Source organism: Pieris rapae, chromosome 14 (genome assembly GCF_905147795.1).
Source record: "Pieris rapae chromosome 14, ilPieRapa1.1, whole genome shotgun sequence".
In the NCBI taxonomy this organism is placed as follows: domain Eukaryota; kingdom Metazoa; phylum Arthropoda; class Insecta; order Lepidoptera; family Pieridae; genus Pieris; species Pieris rapae.
The window spans coordinates 6,794,969-6,813,694 of NC_059522.1; the positions used below are offsets into that span (position 1 = coordinate 6,794,969).

Genomic DNA, 18,726 nt, shown 5'->3' on the forward strand with positions numbered 1-18,726 from the left:
CATGGTCAGATTCCGGTCGATGGTGACCCCTAGGTAGGTGACCGGCGTCTTCCACGGCACGTCCTGGTCCTGGAGGAATGTCTGAATATCGCGTGGTGTAATAAGCTCTTAAGTAGTGATATGAAATACAACTGACAACACCGCTGACTTATTTTACAATTGCTAATTACTGTCAATTGTCACAGGCCTAAAGAATTTATGAAATTTGATTAACACAACACAGTATATTATATCAATATGTACTGACTGATCACTGAAGTCTTACTATATAACTAATAGTAGTTGTTATTGACAGTGTTAAATAGATTTAATTCCCATTTTAAAAGTTTTAATAATTAAAAAAAATGAATTAAAACAATCACATAATATATAATTACTTAGACAAATGTGGAAACAGTTTTTTGTTTTGAAATAGGTTGTTGTTCTGTTTACTACAACTTAATTATATTTCAAATTCCTAACTCCGCCAACATACTTCTAAATAACTTTTAACCATAATAATTGTTTATAGAAATGTCTAATTTAGAGGATAAGACTAACGGAGTTGGTTCGAATCCTCTCCAAAGATTGGCTTCCTTGAAGGCGCCTCGTGATCTTCTTCTTGGTGGGGTTAAACCCAATAAAAAGGTGTTTACCCCAAACCTCAATGTTACAAGAAATAAAAACAAAGGGTAAATATATGAGTACTTCACATTTTAACTTTCATTCAATTGTATTGTATATAATTTTACTCTATTACAGACCATCCATAGGAAATACTCGGGAACATAGGAAAGATGAAAGAAATAAAAGAGATAAAAAGAATGATAGAAATAAGAATTTCAAGAATGGATCTAACATTATTAAGTCCTCTGGTGTTTTCTCAGAAGGTATAATTTAAATGTTTACACATGCACAGTTTTTGTGGTTAAATAATAAATAATCTATTTACATATTTGAATATCTACATATTTTACAATAATAAATAGTATTATATGTACATATTATGTGTATGTATTAGATATAAACTTGCACTATATCATAAATTATTATAAAGAGCATCTATCTATAGGTATGGGTAGTGCTGAGCGACATTCTAACCGCTTGTCATATGGAAGGGATGTTAATGCAGCACCAACTTTACAAAAACCAACAATAAGAGTGAAGGATGTCATAAAGGTTATTATTTTAAGACTATTTATAACACCAAAAATACATACATAATACAATGGAACTATTTAAATTTTACACTGTGGTCTACTGTACCAAACTAATATGTTTTATTGATAAAATTTGCTAATACTATATTATATATATTACTATTTAGATTGATAAAGAGTTAGAAGATAAAAAAATAAAGGCAATTCTAAGTGAAGACGGAAAGGAAATTGAAGAAGCAGAAGATTTCAAGCAAGTTCTAGAAACAGATGCTCCTGTCAAACTACCTATGGATGATGGAGGTATGTCGGATGTGCAAATATGTTTATTAAAGTAAATTCAATTTTATTGGTGGCATTCCAAATGTATATAAATAATGTCTTTAATTTATATACCAATAAAAATGGTAGAATGTTGAGAACTTGTTATTTTGGAGAAGCCAACCCCTTTAATATTCAGTTTATTGGACATTTAATAAATATAATTTATGTTTGACTCACGACCCAATCATTTTATTTTTGTTTTGATATGGACGCAACTCCATATATCTGAATATTAGCCCTAGTGTAGTTTATTTACCAGTTATTCTTATTTTATTTATTAAAAAAAATGCTTATTTTTCTATGTGTAGAAGTTCAAGTTTAGAATTTTTTATTATTATATATTATTTTATAACTTTACAAATAAACATAAAAACCAAATGTTCATCTTAACAATTTTTTGTTTTATGTAATAGAAAATTTATATGTTCACCAATTAATATATTATTGCTTAATTAAAAATGTAAAAAGTGCAGGCAGCCTAGCAATATTTAAATTAAGATTAAAAGACCATCTATTGAGTGATCCCAATCTACGGAAATTAAAGTTCATCCAAGTTCTACCAAGTGTCTTTTTTTTTTTTTCCTTTTTTCAAATTGTAACGTTAGCATATAAGTGTTCTCATGTAAGTGACTAATGTCTATTATGAGAATAAATGTCTTTAAACCTAAAAATTAACTAGAGTCATATCAGCTACTCTTAGAACCCCACTTTAATATCATTTTTATCTTTTAGGATGGTCAAGCAATTCAATGAAAATTAAAAAGGAAGTAGTAGTTAAACAGGAGCCAACTGATGATGAAGATATGCGTAAGCTATTCTTCCGTATAAAATTATTTTAAAGAAAAGTTATAAATTTGTATCTCGACATAAAATACTGAAGTTAATTGGCATTTATACAATGTTTGCTTTATATAATTATTACTGATACTCGCAAACTCGAAAGTTAGTTTGGAAGTGATTTGAACAGGGTTGGTTTTACTTAATTATCGAAGCTGTAATATTCTTAATAAATTTTTATTTTTCTGCATGGTAAATTAAACAATGCGATTATGAGAATTCAAAGCAATAATATACCAACATTGTTTATCAAGGACCCGTGTTTGATTATATCCATGATTGAAGAAAATCGAGTGTTCCAGTTGTGGTATGGAGTCTCAAGTGTTTTGAAATTTTACACAATTTTTTTCATACAAACATTTTAACAGAGACAGAACCAGAAGAGAAGCCAATTCCAGATGTTAAGGAAATATTTGAAGACATCAGTGTGGCCAACCTAATGAAGAGTGACAAGCCAACATTGATATTATTACAGGTGATTATTCTGACGTACCATATGAAACGTAAATCCCGCAACGGGGTGTAAAGCAAACACACTTTTTAATTAATGTTTCATTGACTTTTTTATTTACGCTTACCACCTATGCCTGATGCACATCGTCAAGCTTTGGGTGACACGTTGGTTGCCTTATGTTATACATTAGGTTATCCCTGCTCATAAATGAATATCCTTAACTATTCATTATTTATTTTTTAATCACTTAGGGCCTGTTTCACAATGTATGGATAAAGTGCCAAATAGCTATGCAACACATAAATTATTCGAAAGATAAAAGTTATTAATAAAGATACTTGATACCAAATAAGATACTTCACATTTCATGACGTATAGCGCTATCTGACAGTCGTGAAACGCAAAAATACTATTTATCCTGCCAATAAGTAATAAATAGCTTATTTGGAACTTATCCGGACATTGTGAAACAGGCCCTTAGTATTTCAGACATATACCCACACTACAATGGCATTTTTATGCTAATTTTTAAGTAGAGTCCATCCGTCCATGGGCACTAGTAGCGATTGCAGGTGCACATTAGTGGTGGTACTCTCTTTATTGAGGACCTAAGCGCGTTTCAGTTCAAAAATACCGGAACTGTAAAAATTTGTGTAAAAGCGCTCTAACAAACAATAAAGAGTATTTTGTCTTCTATTATAGTTATCGGATACGCTACCGGGTCGTGGAGGCAGTGGTGATGATGATAGGAAGAAACCAACCAATCAACCTTCTAGTTCCAGCGAGGAGACTGAACCAAAACCGGTGAGCTTTAGTAATTAGGCCTTAGATTGTGCTTTATACAGTTAGTTAGCATATGTATTAAAGATGTCAGAATTTTTGTGCAATTTACCAAATTTATCATGAGACTGCAAATTGAAATTGATCTTTCATTGTTAATTAAGATAATACTTTCCTAATTGTCATCAACCAGTCAACGGTTATCTGTTTGAAGTGCCCTGTCGTAGGGTCGCTGCGGTGTTATTAAGCAACTGCAAAGCTCGGGGTATCCGGTGTGAATCCCAGTCATTTGGATTGGAGTTTAATGTCATTTAAATTTGTTCCCGCCTTGGGTAGTTCTGAATGGTGCCGTCCGGAATGTTAAAATTGCTCATGGCGGATGCGGTTGAGATCTTAGGTTAAGAGATATAGAAAGAAGACTGTGGTTGGAGATCTAGATATATATCTAGGCCAAGGCCTAAAAGGCCGGAGGTGGAAATTGCAAAAAGCGTGTCCTATTAATATAAACAATTTTGTATTGTTTTTGAATACTGATATAGCCTACATAAGGGTTTTTATTGAAATAAGTTTGCAACAAAATGAATTTCCTATGCTAATGTACTTTATTATATTTCGACTTTAATGCCTTATTAGAAATTTAATTTATTATTTACAGCCAGTGGACACAAAATGCCGTCTTTCCGATTTAGAAGAAGGACGCATAGGAAAACTAAGAGTGCACCGCTCCGGTCGAGTAACACTTGCTCTTGGGAATACTATTTTTGAGGTATTTATTTAAATAGGCTTGAACCAAGTGAAAAATTGTTACTACCACCGCGAGTGTGACATATTACATATACTATTATATAATAACAATAAAATGCTCCAGTTCTAGTTTTATAGGTGATATACTGATTGCCTATAGGAACTTTTAAAAGCAGATATTGCAATGACAAAATAATCATGCCGGAGCATGTACTGTATTGATTTGTTCGCAAAATTTTTTTATCTTTCTGTCAGTCTCTTTATTGGACATACTTTCCTAAGGGCTAAACAATGAAATCTAAAAATGAAATTGGCCTATGGTAAAAAGCCGTAGTGGCTTAGTGTGCAACACTCAACTTTAAGCAGTTTGAGTTTTGATTTTATGTCAATAGGTTTAATTTTCTGTGTGTAATAAAGACGTGCTTCTCGATCGTGAGCAATGAACACCTAAACAGCTGTCTTCTAATTGCGAATCAATGATGTGCTGCACAGAAGGCTCATTATCTCGCCTAAAACAATGATGACATAGGTTGAAATGGGTTTCCGGTATTAATGGGGCTATGTCAATTCATGCTCATACTATTGACAGCTATGTAGGTAGGAGAAGGGTAATGTTTAACTGATATTGCTTCATTGAATATACAAGTGAAGAATTTGGTATTTGTATTATAATGTTGCAAATGAAATAAAATACATAATTTAAATTTGGGCTATGCATGTAGTGACCATTTATTCTTTAATTCAAAACGGAATATTGGTTTTATTAAGGTAATATATTATAATAATTCGTAGTGAATTGAAAAAAAAACACTTGTTAAATGATTAATTTGGAAAAAGTTAGTTGTCAAAAATGTTTAGTAATATTTACATTTATGAGAAGAAAACATTTGTTTTAATATAGGGGACGATTTCAAATAAGAATAAAACGATTTTTTATATTCTGCTGCTCACACGTTTTGCGCGGTTTTTGAACGGGTCCATTTTGAGTCCCAAATGAACTCATTTCGGGAACACTGGGCCTCGTAATTGGAAAAAGGGACAGTCCTGTTCAAAAGGGATCTTTGGTCACGTTAGCTATGCACCACATTGTTACTTGATATTTAATGCAAGCAAGGTTTTAATCTAGGTATTGTATCATTTTAGGTGAGTTCTGGAACAAAAGCTTCCTTTTGCCAAGAAGTTGTATCTGTGAGTGTTGATGATAGAAGCCGTTCTGCTAGTATGATATCTTTGGGATCTTTGCAACACAAGCTGAATGTCACACCAGATTGGCAGGCAATGTTTGATGAGATGGCTATTAAGTTGTAATTAATGTTTAGAGATAAGTTACAGTATTTTAAGGATTTGTAAATATAATGTTGATCGAGGACTACTGACAATTTTTATTATAAAACCCTTCTATATACCCTACTGATCTTAAAGATAATTATTATATGTTTTAGGTATTGACTGTGCATTCTTAATCCTTACAAGTTGATACAACATTTCTTATAATTATAGCAGTTATTTAAAACTGTATATCACACACTATATCACAGTGTAGCTGTGAGCTGCTCTTCTATAGTTGTATAATAGTATTTGGTAATTAATTTAACTTTATACATTAATTATTAGAAACCAAAATAGTAAAAAATACTTAAGATAAACCTACTGTACACACTACCCATTGAATAATGTTGTTTTGTACTTCAGGTATTAATTATTAAGCCAAATAAAAATATTGCCTGGTCTAACAGATTTCATTGCCAATTTTACAATTAAGTTTCTGTATCAAGTAATAATTGGTTCAGTCTTGTGCTTAAGTTAATAATAAAGAACGAAAAAAACAGATGCCTATAAATATTTATTAATCTAATAGTATATATATATCAAATAGATTAGTTTGCAGAATCAGCCCTTTTCTTATCTTCATATTCTGTTTCTCTTCCTTCACAGATATTTCCTTTAAGGTCTATTGCAAAGTTGTAATCAATAGGGTTTGCTAAAACATTTTCAATTGTTTCTTCTAAATTTTCACGTGTGACAAAAGTTGTACTCAATTCCTGAAATAAAATATACATAATTATATAATATTAAAGTTAAGTAAACAAACTCATCTTAACAATTTATAATTTATATTTGAACCAAATTCAAATGCCTATGTATTATTATGCAATGCATCTAGTCTATTCGTGCAATGTTAATTAAAATCTATACCTTTTCTTTTTTAATTTTTTCTGAAGCTCTTTCAATTCTTTCCTTTAATGCCTTGTCTTTAGTTTCCATTCTCAAAAGAGCGAATTCTTCCATAGCTTCGAGTTCCTTCTTTCGTCTCTCTTCTCGGTCAGCAGCTATTTGTTTATTCCACTTATCATTGAGTTCTTCACATTTCAACCATTCGTCGGCTTCTAAACGTTGAGACATCTCCGATGTCGCACTTTCTAGAGAGGATTTTTCTCGTACCCAGTCTTCCACATAAAACCTCCTAATGGCACGCATTTGTGTGTTATAAGCATTGTTTATTCGTCTCAATTCTAACCGTTCATCCTCGGATATTTCAGGGCGTTTTGGAATTCGATATATTTTACTTTTAGCAACAGGCAGCCACCGAGGTTTGCGGTGAGCCTCAGCGTGTTGAATATATGTAGGAAGCCCACGTTTTAATAAATACCGTTGAGATAGCATTTTATACTATAATGAATAAACTGTAAACCTTTTAAAAGTTACTCTTTAAAAGGTATTATTTTTCTTCAACTGTTGTAAAACAACCTAAAATTTTAATTTACTAATATCTTGTCAGTTGTCAATGCCTAATGCCTTTGTTGAATGATAAGTGAAGATTTACTGTGGTTTAAATTTTAACATCACAGATTACTGATGACATCATCAGACATGAGGACAGTGGACAAATAGACATAATATAGCTTTTAGCTTGTAGCGTATCGTAAGCTATTTCACTTATTTGTGACTAAAAGAAAGCCCACACTAAAACGTGCTAATTTACTTGGTTTGATAAATTAGTTTACGATAACCAAGAAAAAAGAACATGAGAGTGAATTAAGCTGAGATTTACTCATACACATAACAATAATACACATAATAGTATATACATATAATCATAACTATATAACGTAGAATGCCGTTTGACTTTGATGTATTTCTTGTATAGGATGTGTTACTAATAACAAATTACTAATGACTTTAGTTAGTCTAACAATTTACACAAATGAAATATGTTAATATGGATTAAAAAGTAAATTTTACGCGATATTATATATTATGGTAATATATAATATAACGTTAGACTACTTACTTTTATGTATGGATTAAAAATTTGACTGTATAACAGTTTACCTTCTTAATTCTTAATCTATCCTCTCTTTGCTGTAGTCTGTGGCCCAGTGTTTACTATTGTTTGGTGATTTGTTTAAAATTTTCTCATTACGGACTGTTTTGATTTTACTTCTGAGTCCTAGCTGCTTGCGTGATTATAGCTGTTTTTACTTTAATATTTAAACCAAATAAAAATCGTGAATTAATGTAATAATAATCCATTAATATGATAAAAATAGCCGCTTTAAATGACGAATCCGAAGAGGATAGCGGTTCCGAAGAAGAAGTCTCGCGAGAAGCTTTAGAGCAAATAGCATTACAACAATACACGAAAGCTTTAGATTTACAGAGAAAGGGGAGTCTAAATGATGCCACACAACTGCTTAAAGATTTATTGGAAACTGAATTGTTGTATGATGTTAAAAAACCAGTACAAGGCGAGAAAGTAAGTGGACCACTATTCAATTTAAAGTATTTGTGTTATAAAAACCTTGCCTCTATGCTAAGTATGGCCGGGCAGGTGGATGCAGCTATTGAAGCTTATACTTGTGCTACAGATCTAGATGATACAGATTTGACACTCTGGTATCGTTTTGGTTTAGTATGTTTCAAAGCCCAACGTTTTGAATGTGCACTATATGCTTTTGAGCGTGGTGAAGATATTAATCCCCGCCATTGGCCCTGTATCGATAAAATAGTTACACTTTTACTTGGTATGGACATGAAAGAACAGTGTATAGCTGTTATACATGATGCCCTTAAATTAGATGCATGTTACCTTCGAGGGATTGCATATCGAAGACATATTTATACTGTTTATCGCCATATGAAGGAATATATGGAGTACTTAAATCCAATTTATAAGTGGGATGAAAATGATGATGAACCTATTAATGAAGAAATTGCAAAAAAGCTGATTAAAGAAGCAGAAGAAATATATGATTCATTTATAGAACAACAAAGAGCTCAGAAGGAAATACATAAAATGCCAAATTTACTTTTACAAAAACCAATAAATAGATTTACTTGGGAATCAGTTGGTGAGTCCTTAGTGCATATGCATAAGTACATATCTGAGAATGGACTTAGCCATGCAGCATTTGTAGAATTAGTTTTTAACAAGGAAGTCCAGCAGAAAAAGATAGAAATTTGTGAAGATCCTCATGAGAGTGATAGCGACAAGGTGGGGTCTAAACCAGAGGAAGTTGATGAAAAACCAGTTGAAATAGTCTCCTCAGAGAATGAAATGAATGATATGTCGGATAAAGAAAAACCAGTAACTGATAATGAAAAAGTAGAAAGTGACATTGAAATGGTAAATACAGAACAATTAGAAGCAGCATCTGAACATAAAGAACCAAAAAAAACTCGTGGGCGCCGACGGGGAAGTGCACTTAGTTTTTTGGAGCAATGGGAGTGGTGTACAAAACGTAGATCTAGTCGAAAAAAAAACTCTAATAAACAAGATAACATTTATGATATACTTCGACGGATGGTTCCATTGAATTTAGAGATTGAAAATATTAAAAACAATGAAAATCCAAGTGACGAACCATCTTTAGTTAACTTGGAAAACTTGTTTGAGGGAAACCAAGAATCTGAAATAGTACATTATTTTAATTCAGAGAAGGAAGAGAAAGATGTAGAAGAATTTATTAAGAAATATATGGATCAAAAGAGAGATATAATAGACATGCTGAAGGATTACCTGAAAATACTTTCACAAAAATGGAAAATGAAGTGGCCAAGAGATTTGTCCAAATTTTTTGTACAAGCAAATCAATGTTACAACAATCATATTGAAATACCTGCTTGTACTGATGACAATATTGAAGATTTATTGCACTATACAGCTACCAATCTCCTGGTTGAAGAGTTTGTTGTAAATGATAAATTAACAACTACTGATGAAAAAGTATCACATAGCTTAAGTGTAATAGATAACATAGAATTTATACTTACATTTAAACCTGAAATTTATGGAAGCACTGAATGTTTAGAAGTAATATTAAGACAACTGTGGCTCAAAATGCACATTTACATTATAAACAAAGAAGAAAATTTTGCCTTGGATTGTTTATATCAACTATCAGAAGAGTTTGAGGCTATGGGTGAACATAAAAACTCATACCAGTTACATATTATTAACTTCAGTTTTAAACCAATAATAAATAAATATGAAGTTTTGGAGTACATAAAGTTTTTGGAAAGAAACAAAAAGCTATCCACTGTTAATGATCTATTTAAACGAAATTGCCATGAAGAAGTTTTAGATATAATTATAGATTCATTTGAACACTGCAGAACCTTAGCAAAAGAACAAGAAAGTGAAATGTCTCTTGATTTTGCTGTCCAACTATCATTTATATTAGACTCTTATTGGGCTTTGGAAAAAGTTGGTGATTGTTTGAGATGGTCTTTTATATGTTTACATGAAGCTTTAAAGCATTATTTCCGATTTCCTTCTGGCTCTCCTGATTATGAGAAATGGACTTTAGCTGTGGTTAAAATATTAAGTTGTATGGAACATCTCTTATCATCAGAGGGCTTTGCATGCTTAGATGCCATTTCACCAAGTGAGATGAGTCAAGGGCTTGAAGATCTTATAAGAATCATTGGTCATCAAATGGAAACAAAAACATCTGATATGCCATTAAATACAGTTTCTCCTTGGATAATAATGCATTATATACTGCAAAGAGAAGAAGATCAAGGAAGAGGTAGACCAGTAGACGAATCTGACAAGACCTTAGATGAGGAAATTTCGAACCCTCTTATGGTATTATTTATTGCTCACGAAAAACTAGGTAGTAAAGGTTGGTGCAATAATTCAAATGGAAAGCTTTTATATTTTATCTTAGATGCAGTGGTTCCCTTATTGCGTTCTCCGGCATTGTCTAAATCTTTAGAAATAATATGTCAGTATATGGAACAGTGTGTTTATTGCCTTTATGGACATCCGGCGAATCGAAAAAACAAAGTTAAATATGTGGAAATACATAATAATATTTCACCTCATACATTAGATTGGTTCAGAGCTCAACAACTGTACGAAATCTTTCGCCCACCTGTAATCCCTGCTTTAGAAGGAAAAATAACTGGTATAACTGCGGATATAGAAACATTGTTCCACCGTATTTTAGGATTGTTGCCTAACGAATGTGACCCGCAAAAATATGTTCCTGATTTGGAAAAATATATTAAAGGTATTGATCCTAAATTGCCTCTGTTTCCTCCACTTTTGCCTTTTAAAATTAAGGATATCTATTTTCTGCTTGGAGACTATTATTTTAAGAAAGAAGAGGGTAAACTTGCTGTAAAATACAACATGTTAGATGTTATAATCAATAAAAATAGATTGGAATCGTGGGCAGAAATATCTCTTGCAAAAGCAGTTAACCTAGAAAGGGTGTTAAATTCATGTAAGAATCTAAATAACGAGAAAGAGTTCTTAAACCCTGCCAAAAGTACAATACGTTGTTTTAAGAGATCTTTAGAAATTGATCCTTATCACTGTAATTTATGGATAGAATATGGAAATTTTGTTTATTCTGTTCATTCTTTCGTCTCTAGGTTGCTAAAGCAAGCTAGTGAATCATTAAGCATGGAAGATTTTGAAGCTCTAGAAAGACAAAAAGAAAATTTACTTGATACCACTCAGAAATGTTTTACAAATGCACTTGATCTTAATAATAGTGTTGAAAATGAAAAGGCAAATGAAGACTCTTGGCTATTATATTACATGTTAGGAAAAGTAGCAGAAAAGCAAAACAAACCTCCATCGATATACTTAAACTTTTATATGAAAGGCGTTAAGAGTTTACGAGAGGTGGATGCTACATATCCTTTAAAAATTAACTATAGTTCACCTACACAATTGTGCATAGAAGTATTGGAGTTACATTATAGAATTCACGCGTCAATCCTTAAATATATAGAGCAACATGAAAATAAACCTATACCCACATCAGTAGGTAAAGTATTTTTAAATTGTATTGAGGAATGGCAACAAGGCCCTTTTACTGGTAAAGCAAAGAAAGAAAATGCTGAAACAAAGTCTGAAGAAACTTCTGTTCAAGCTGCGAACATTCTAAAACGGTCTATTAGTGATGCAGGAGAAGAAGATAACCAAGAAGCTAAGAAACTTAAGTTAGAATCTGCTGCAGCAAAAGTTAGAAGGTCAGCTTCCTACGATACGGAGCGTATTAAAGATGTTCAACAAACTAACTTTAATTGCTCTGAAAGAAAAATAGTTGATATAGAAACAAAAAGCAACGTTGAAGCTATAAAAGAAATTCAAAAAAAAGACGAAAAAGATATGACTGAGCAAGGCAATGATACTCAAGTAAACGTTAAAAAAGACAGCGATTTGGAAAAAAAAGAAGTTAGCTCCAGCTCATCGTCTTCATCTTCCGACTCAAGCAGCAGTGAATCTTCATCAGACAGTTCTGATTCAGAAAGAGTCAGTGAGTCTTCTAGTAAGTCCTCAAATGAAACCAAACCAATAACCGAGGAAGAAATTATGAAAATAGTGTCAGGATGTCTAGATGCTTTAGAAGACTGTGCGAGTCGGTTTCCTCCACATTATAAAGCCATTTACAGACTTGCACATTACCACTTTTATTACAAAAAGGGTAAGGATATAGAAAGATGCCGCGATTTAATGTTATCTTCTTTCACATCACGATCGGGCCAAAAGTTGGGTGGTTTATTCAGTGAAAAAAAGACAAATAACTTTTTTAATAATATTTGGAAAATCCCATTAAACGAAGTTGATAGAGGTGGTAGTTTTGCTTTCCATATGAATCGGTCGGTACTTCTTACCATGGAAATTCTTAAAGAAATTGACGATCACAAAACATTACTCGATTTAAGTATTCATTTGCAACGAATACCCGAGCCAGATAAAAAGTATTTACGGGATTCAGATAGAGAGGATCTGGCGCAACAAGCCTTTTCGTTATGCGTTCAGGCGCTTAAAGGGCAGTTAGTTAAATTTAGTCAACAACCAGATATTAAAAGTAATGAAGTCGAACGTCAAGCATTAAAAAGTTTGATGTTAGATATTTATCGTTCATATCAAAAAGTGCAAAAACAACCTCTTTCAAAACAATTCGTGAACTTATTAATTGATGCGTACAAACTAATAACGACTACTCCAATAAATGAAAGTATGAATTTGGTGGACTTAAGTATGAAATACTGTCAGTCTATGAATTTGGCCCTGAAGCAGCAGGCACTTGCTCAGGCAAATTTGGACAAAACGCAGACACAGAAAAAACATTCTGCTAAATCTACTGAAAATAGCAAAATTACGCCCAACAATATTCCAACGTCTCAATCCAAGTCTGAACAGAAACCTCCGCCAACTACTACGTCAACTTCTGCGGTACCCAAGCTCCCATCCCTTGACATTACGGCATCATTCCAAGACTATATGCCAATGTTAGCTGAAACTATGCTTTCTCAACAAAGAGCTGCTCTATCTTATCTCAGTAACATGAGCGCCCTCGCAAACTTCACTTCATTGCCGAACCCATTGCAATTTTCCGCTCAAAACTCATTTCAAGCCGAGTTTTATAGACAATTTCTTAGTCAAGGCCTGTCTTCATTTAATCCACCTCCGACAAAAAAGCAAAAGCGTGCCCCAAAACCCACATCCAGCCGTTTAACAACATCACAACCGAAGCCCAAGTTTACATCCACTGTGACTAAGGCAACATCGACGCCGGTTATAGCGAGTATGACGAAATCAGCCACAACGACTTTAACGCCCAGTATGGGGACAGTTTTACAAACTTTGCCTGCTTCGATGACCGCAAATTTACCAAACTACGCTGCATCTAAAACAAATAGTTTGCCAACATCTCAATTATCGTCTGCTTCATTAAACACAACTGTACATCCAAAGCCAGTGTCCAATCAGGTCAGCCCAGGAAAAACTTTGCAGGAGAAATTAGCAGAACGTCAAAAAAATATTCCGGTGTCTAAAGCTTCAATCGATATAAGTGCATCTATAAGTAGGTTACCATCTTCGCTTACAATAACTAAAACTTCCAAATCTGGACCTAAAAAACCAGAGGTTAAGAAAAGTATTTTGTTCCAAGAGCCGATACCGAAGTTGGATGATGAAATTATAGTATTAGATGATGATGATTAATTGTGTAAGTTGTTAATATTTATAATTTAATAAAAACAAATACTTTTACTTATTGCTTTTTATTTTAAGTAATGTACATATTAGTATTTACAAAAAGACAAAAATTGTACATTGAAAAACGTTCGATATTTCGCGTCTAGTTAACATAACGAATATTTAATACATTTACATAATTTTAATTATTGTTTCATACACTTATTTAAAATCTTGTTATTCCAATGTAACTTAGAAAATATATGCATTAATATAAATGAAAGTAACGTGTTTGATTGCGAAACTATTAAATCGCTTAACCATTGTTTTAAATGCTTCGCAGGAGTTGTGCCCCGCAAGCCATTGACTAAGAATATACGTATGTATTAATTTTTATTTAAACCCATACATGAGTTTTATTTAAATATGAAGAACTGAAACAGCATTAAAGATATCAAAATGATCTCCTAAAGCAAATAAAAAAATATGTAGCAAAAGGCAAACAATAATAACAAGTAGGTATATCTTTAATATAATATATTAATAATGTTTTAAATAAAACACTTATACTAAAAGTTTACAAACATGAATAAATTGTATTGCCTTCACTTGAGTTCATAAAATTACTCATAAGGGTTTATTCACATATCAATACCTAATTAACTTTAATATCCATTGTATGTAGTTGCAGAATTTATTAATTATTTTAGAATATCGTCGCAAATCATTAATAAAACAATGAAACACATAAAGAAATGGATTCTATTATCCCCTTCCTGCCTTTTACAATAAATAATGAATAATTAAATCCAAATGTTACTATTTATTTAGTGCAAATGATAACCAATTCAAAGACAATTAGTTTCTTAAACTAAGTAGTTTTATATTTTTCATACTAAGTTTTTAAGGCAGATTTTACATGTAATAACACTTTGCACTATATATATCTATGGATATATATATATATTTATTAAAGTACTCTGTAATGGTAAAAATTCATTAGCATATGACTTAGATTCCAATCTGCCATTAGTGATGCTAAATAGAGCAGCACAAGTAAAGGTAGGGGCAGGAGAAATATTCGAGTATTCTTCATCATTGGTAGATCTGAAAGAAATATCATTGAGGCCAAGATCTAAATGTAAGAAATATGACTAGTTAATGCAGCATTGATACTGTCAAAGTATTCAGTAACATGGCAATGAAGTAAAATTCAAAATTCTATACTTGCCACTTTTTTAGTAATAGGCTAATAAAAATACTCACTGCTGTATCCCAGAAATGTGATGTACAAATAATATATGAAGGAAGCCAACCAAAATGTGTTTGAAACAAAGCATGAGAGTAAGCCGCCATGACTTAGAAGGCCTGAAATTATAAAGAAAAATTAGGCTCACCTCTATCTGGAGTACTTCATTAAACTTTAACATGCTTAATTGCAGAAATTGAGTTCACATTATTTACAAAAAAAAACTTGCAAATCATAATAATATTGAATATGGTTTAATACATACCATTGAAAAGTAATATCTGAAAGCAATGCAATAACGATAAGGGTGGAAAGAATGCATTAATATGGACATCAAATGCATAACCCCACTCTACATCAGGGGCTGAAGAGTCCATTCGTAGGTATTTGTTGCTTACAACCCTAAAAAAACAAGTGAAGATAATTTTTACTGGTCTCAACAATTATTATATTCTCTAACAATATAATTATTATATTTAATAAAAGTCAATTCCATAATATTAATGAGTTTATGAGCAATTTATACTGCATACTGAATCTAACCCACAGGCTATCCACTACATTATTAAATAGAATAATTATTTTTATATTTTAATGGTTTCAATGATTTTGAAAAGTGGTGCTTACCTACATTCTTAGTTACAAATACAAACATATCAGTAATTACTGTAAGTAACAATCTGTTTGTAAGTAGTGGTAAAATTCCTACGAAATTCCTTTTACATTTAGAGAGGTATTATTATGTAATAGAATATTTCTGCTTACCATAATACTGTTGACATAAATATCCCAGCTCCTATAAAGTCTACAAACACAACATATAGTACAAATAATGCTGTTTGTATTGTTGTAAGTCCCATAGCCAGTGCAAAACATATTGAAGATACTGAAATTTATTTATTGAAGTATTAAAAGATTGAAGATATAATGATTACCTAATATATTTAAGTGTTACATTTTTTTTAAATTTTAAAATTGATATATTTTAATGGTTTCAATGTAATTAATATTTCAATACAGTCATGGTCAATTGATATAAGTCTAAGATTTATTGCTGTGTAAAAAAGTGTAGACAGAGAGTTATCAATATAACAAAAATACTTACAGAAAAGCCACACACTCAGTAAAACTAGAAATGCGGGGTCATCTCTGGCAAATTGTGATTTAGTATCTGAAAAATAAAATACAGTTTGTATTACATATTAAGATAAGATCTTCAAGATCAATATCATCAAATTGAATTGAATCTGATTTCTAAATCCAACCCCAAGCTATATTATTTTAATAATATAAAATAGTTTACTTGTATAATATTGTATTTATAGTAGTACAAATATTTGGTAAACCCTAACAGAATATTTACTAACTACATACATAAAAGTTATTATTTTTGAGGTTTGCATAATAAGGTGTCTTGGAAATAGACCTTCACATAATAGAAAATTCTACTTACGTTTTCTATAATTGGAATTCCTAAATACTTTCTGTGGCGAGACAAACAAATATACCATTTGCCAGGCGGCAAAATCAAAGTCCATTTGATTGAATTTGAACAATCTTCTCAAATATATGTAGCGTTTTGCCGCCGCACTAGGTGTAGATGGTTGGTAATTAGCTGGTGCAGGCAACGGAGAAGTACTTCTAGGATAATTAGATGGCACAGGAGAAGTTGTGAATTTTACCATTTTTATAAGTCTATTTACACCTCCAAAACACACACAGAAAAGTCAAAAAACAATTTTATTAGTTTTGTTGTTTATACAAAAAAACTATTAGAGAAATAACGGGCATCCTTATGTAAATAAAATCTTATTTTTAAATTCATATCAAGTTGAAAAATATTGTAGTAATAATCATTCTTGCTTGCGTCTGCGTCATTTTATTGATAGTTGATAAGTGACTAAAGTCACCACTCACTGTCTAAATAAGACGGCACAGCTAATCTCTTTGATTTATAGTCTATATATGCATGGGTAGTAAGAGAAATCATATAGAAAGTTGACCAACATTAGAATGCATTATCTTCTTTCATAATCAATAATAATATTAAGATTTAAATAATTATTATTATGTATATTTAAATAAGTAATATACATTTAAATAAATTAATATTATCCTTTTAACTAGCTTATCCCTTTGGTTTTTTGATGTATTTCTTTATTTTTTCTCGCGTTTAGTTTCCCTAGCTTTTACTTGAAACTGGCATAAAGTTATAACTATTGCCATAAAAAAAGAAAAAAAAAGTTGACCAACTAAAACAAGGACAAATATTTATAAATTGGAATAGACATAAGATGACATACCGAAATAAAAATAAGTCAGCGAGTTTTATGATTACTTAAGTTCGGATAAGAAAATTAAAACTAATAGAATTTTAAAAGGTACTGCTGCTGGGTTTGGTTTCTGACTGCTGTAGATGTGGGACAGTTAAAAATGATTCGTTTGATGCCAGCTTTTTTACTATGTACCCAGTAAACTTAAAAGCATTGATGTTACACCCAGTTCAAACAACGTACTATGAACTAGCGTTGATTGATGTTAGAAAAACATTGACATTAATATCGATATCATAAAAGCCCAACATCGATGTTCGATATTCATCGAAAACCGAACATCGATGATTTTTGTATAAATAATAGACAAAGAAATAAAATACAGTGAATTGGTTTGAAATTTATTGAGAAACAGAACAAATGAAATCATTTGTTCTGTTTCTCAATAATTTCGATTACATATTCCGATATTTAAAAAATATCGAAATATGTAATAATTTGTACTGATTTGATTTCAACTGACTGAATGAAAACTTTTCCTTGAAAAGTATTGTTGATAAAGAAGAACCTTTTTATATATTTCTTTGTTGATAAAGAGTAATGAGGAAGTGGGAGAGAGAAAGAGCGAGCGAGACTACTACTACTACTACTTGGGCGCAAAGAATGAATGCAGCATGCAGCATGAAGCAAACACATCGGAGTTGCATTTGGAGTAGTGAGCGAATAGCTCGGCAAAGTGATGCGGGGTACATAGGAAGGGGCGCAAGCTTTAATAAAGGACATAGGTGTTTATCGGGTTAAATGACTCCATCACAAATAGTTACTCGAGTGTATTTATTAACTTTTTGAGAGTACTAATCGTTTCATGTTATTGTCATTAGTTGTTGTTCCAAGGTGAAAAACTAGATTCAATTATTTTCACAGCCAATTGATTTTTATTCTCTAAATTAATAAAATATGCATCATTTTCAGAATTTTGTTAAGTTAAGATTTAGGATAAGGATAAAGCATTAGAATTAGTATTACTATTAAAATAAGCGTTAGGGTCAGGACAAAAGAGGACAAGACCAGGATCAAATGATCAGGTGAGTCAGGGTAGTACAGACTAAAATGCTAGTCGACGCTAATGAACACCCTATGACACTTTTCGACAGACAACAGGCGTGACCTACTTAGCCTATCTGAAATTGTAAAACATTAGCCCATGCTTTATCATTTGACCGTTTTTATACAAAAAAAATTGTGACTGTCTCGTCAGGTGTCGAGGTACCTAATACGGATGAAATTACAAGGTAATTGAATTGCGTCCCGACGTTTTATGATGAAATTAGCTTCAGTAAGAAAAAACTCTCATGTAATATCACATTATTTATTATTTCTTTTTAGTACAGAAACACGGAATCCTGTTATTAGGTATGAGTTATAAACGTAATATATTAATTATATTATCAATGAATAGAACATTATTTTTGAATAACAACGGC

At 31.7% G+C, this 18,726-nt stretch overlaps 4 protein-coding genes across 4 annotated transcripts; 2 read left to right on the forward strand and 2 right to left on the reverse strand.

Moving 5' to 3' along the window:
- Window positions 1-242: 242 nt before the first annotated feature.
- LOC110998627 (DNA-directed RNA polymerase III subunit RPC4) lies at window positions 243-5,647 on the forward strand. The gene is made up of 10 exons (XM_022267356.2): window positions 243-415; window positions 512-671; window positions 742-869; window positions 1,052-1,158; window positions 1,307-1,439; window positions 2,193-2,267; window positions 2,666-2,772; window positions 3,454-3,555; window positions 4,187-4,297; window positions 5,419-5,647. The coding sequence occupies exons 2-10, from the start codon at window positions 514-516 to the stop codon at window positions 5,581-5,583; spliced, it is 1,086 nt and encodes a 361-aa protein (XP_022123048.1). The 5' UTR covers window positions 243-415; window positions 512-513; the 3' UTR covers window positions 5,584-5,647.
- A 453-nt stretch (window positions 5,648-6,100) lies between these two features.
- On the reverse strand, window positions 6,101-7,084 carry LOC110998614 (probable 28S ribosomal protein S26, mitochondrial). The gene is made up of 2 exons (XM_022267336.2): window positions 6,472-7,084; window positions 6,101-6,317 (listed from the first exon to the last, which is right to left on the reverse strand). Exons 1-2 carry the CDS (start codon window positions 6,937-6,939, stop codon window positions 6,153-6,155), a joined length of 633 nt encoding a protein of 210 aa, XP_022123028.2. The 5' UTR covers window positions 6,940-7,084; the 3' UTR covers window positions 6,101-6,152.
- A 567-nt stretch (window positions 7,085-7,651) lies between these two features.
- Window positions 7,652-13,935, forward strand: LOC110998607 (calcineurin-binding protein cabin-1-like). The gene has a single exon (XM_022267320.2). It carries the CDS (start codon window positions 7,814-7,816, stop codon window positions 13,745-13,747), a length of 5,934 nt encoding a protein of 1,977 aa, XP_022123012.2. The 5' UTR covers window positions 7,652-7,813; the 3' UTR covers window positions 13,748-13,935.
- On the reverse strand, window positions 13,806-16,843 carry LOC110998608 (protein unc-50 homolog). The gene is made up of 6 exons (XM_022267321.2): window positions 16,423-16,843; window positions 16,075-16,140; window positions 15,735-15,855; window positions 15,235-15,371; window positions 14,987-15,088; window positions 13,806-14,827 (listed from the first exon to the last, which is right to left on the reverse strand). Exons 1-6 carry the CDS (start codon window positions 16,652-16,654, stop codon window positions 14,691-14,693), a joined length of 795 nt encoding a protein of 264 aa, XP_022123013.1. The 5' UTR covers window positions 16,655-16,843; the 3' UTR covers window positions 13,806-14,690.
- Window positions 16,844-18,726: the final 1,883 nt, after the last annotated feature.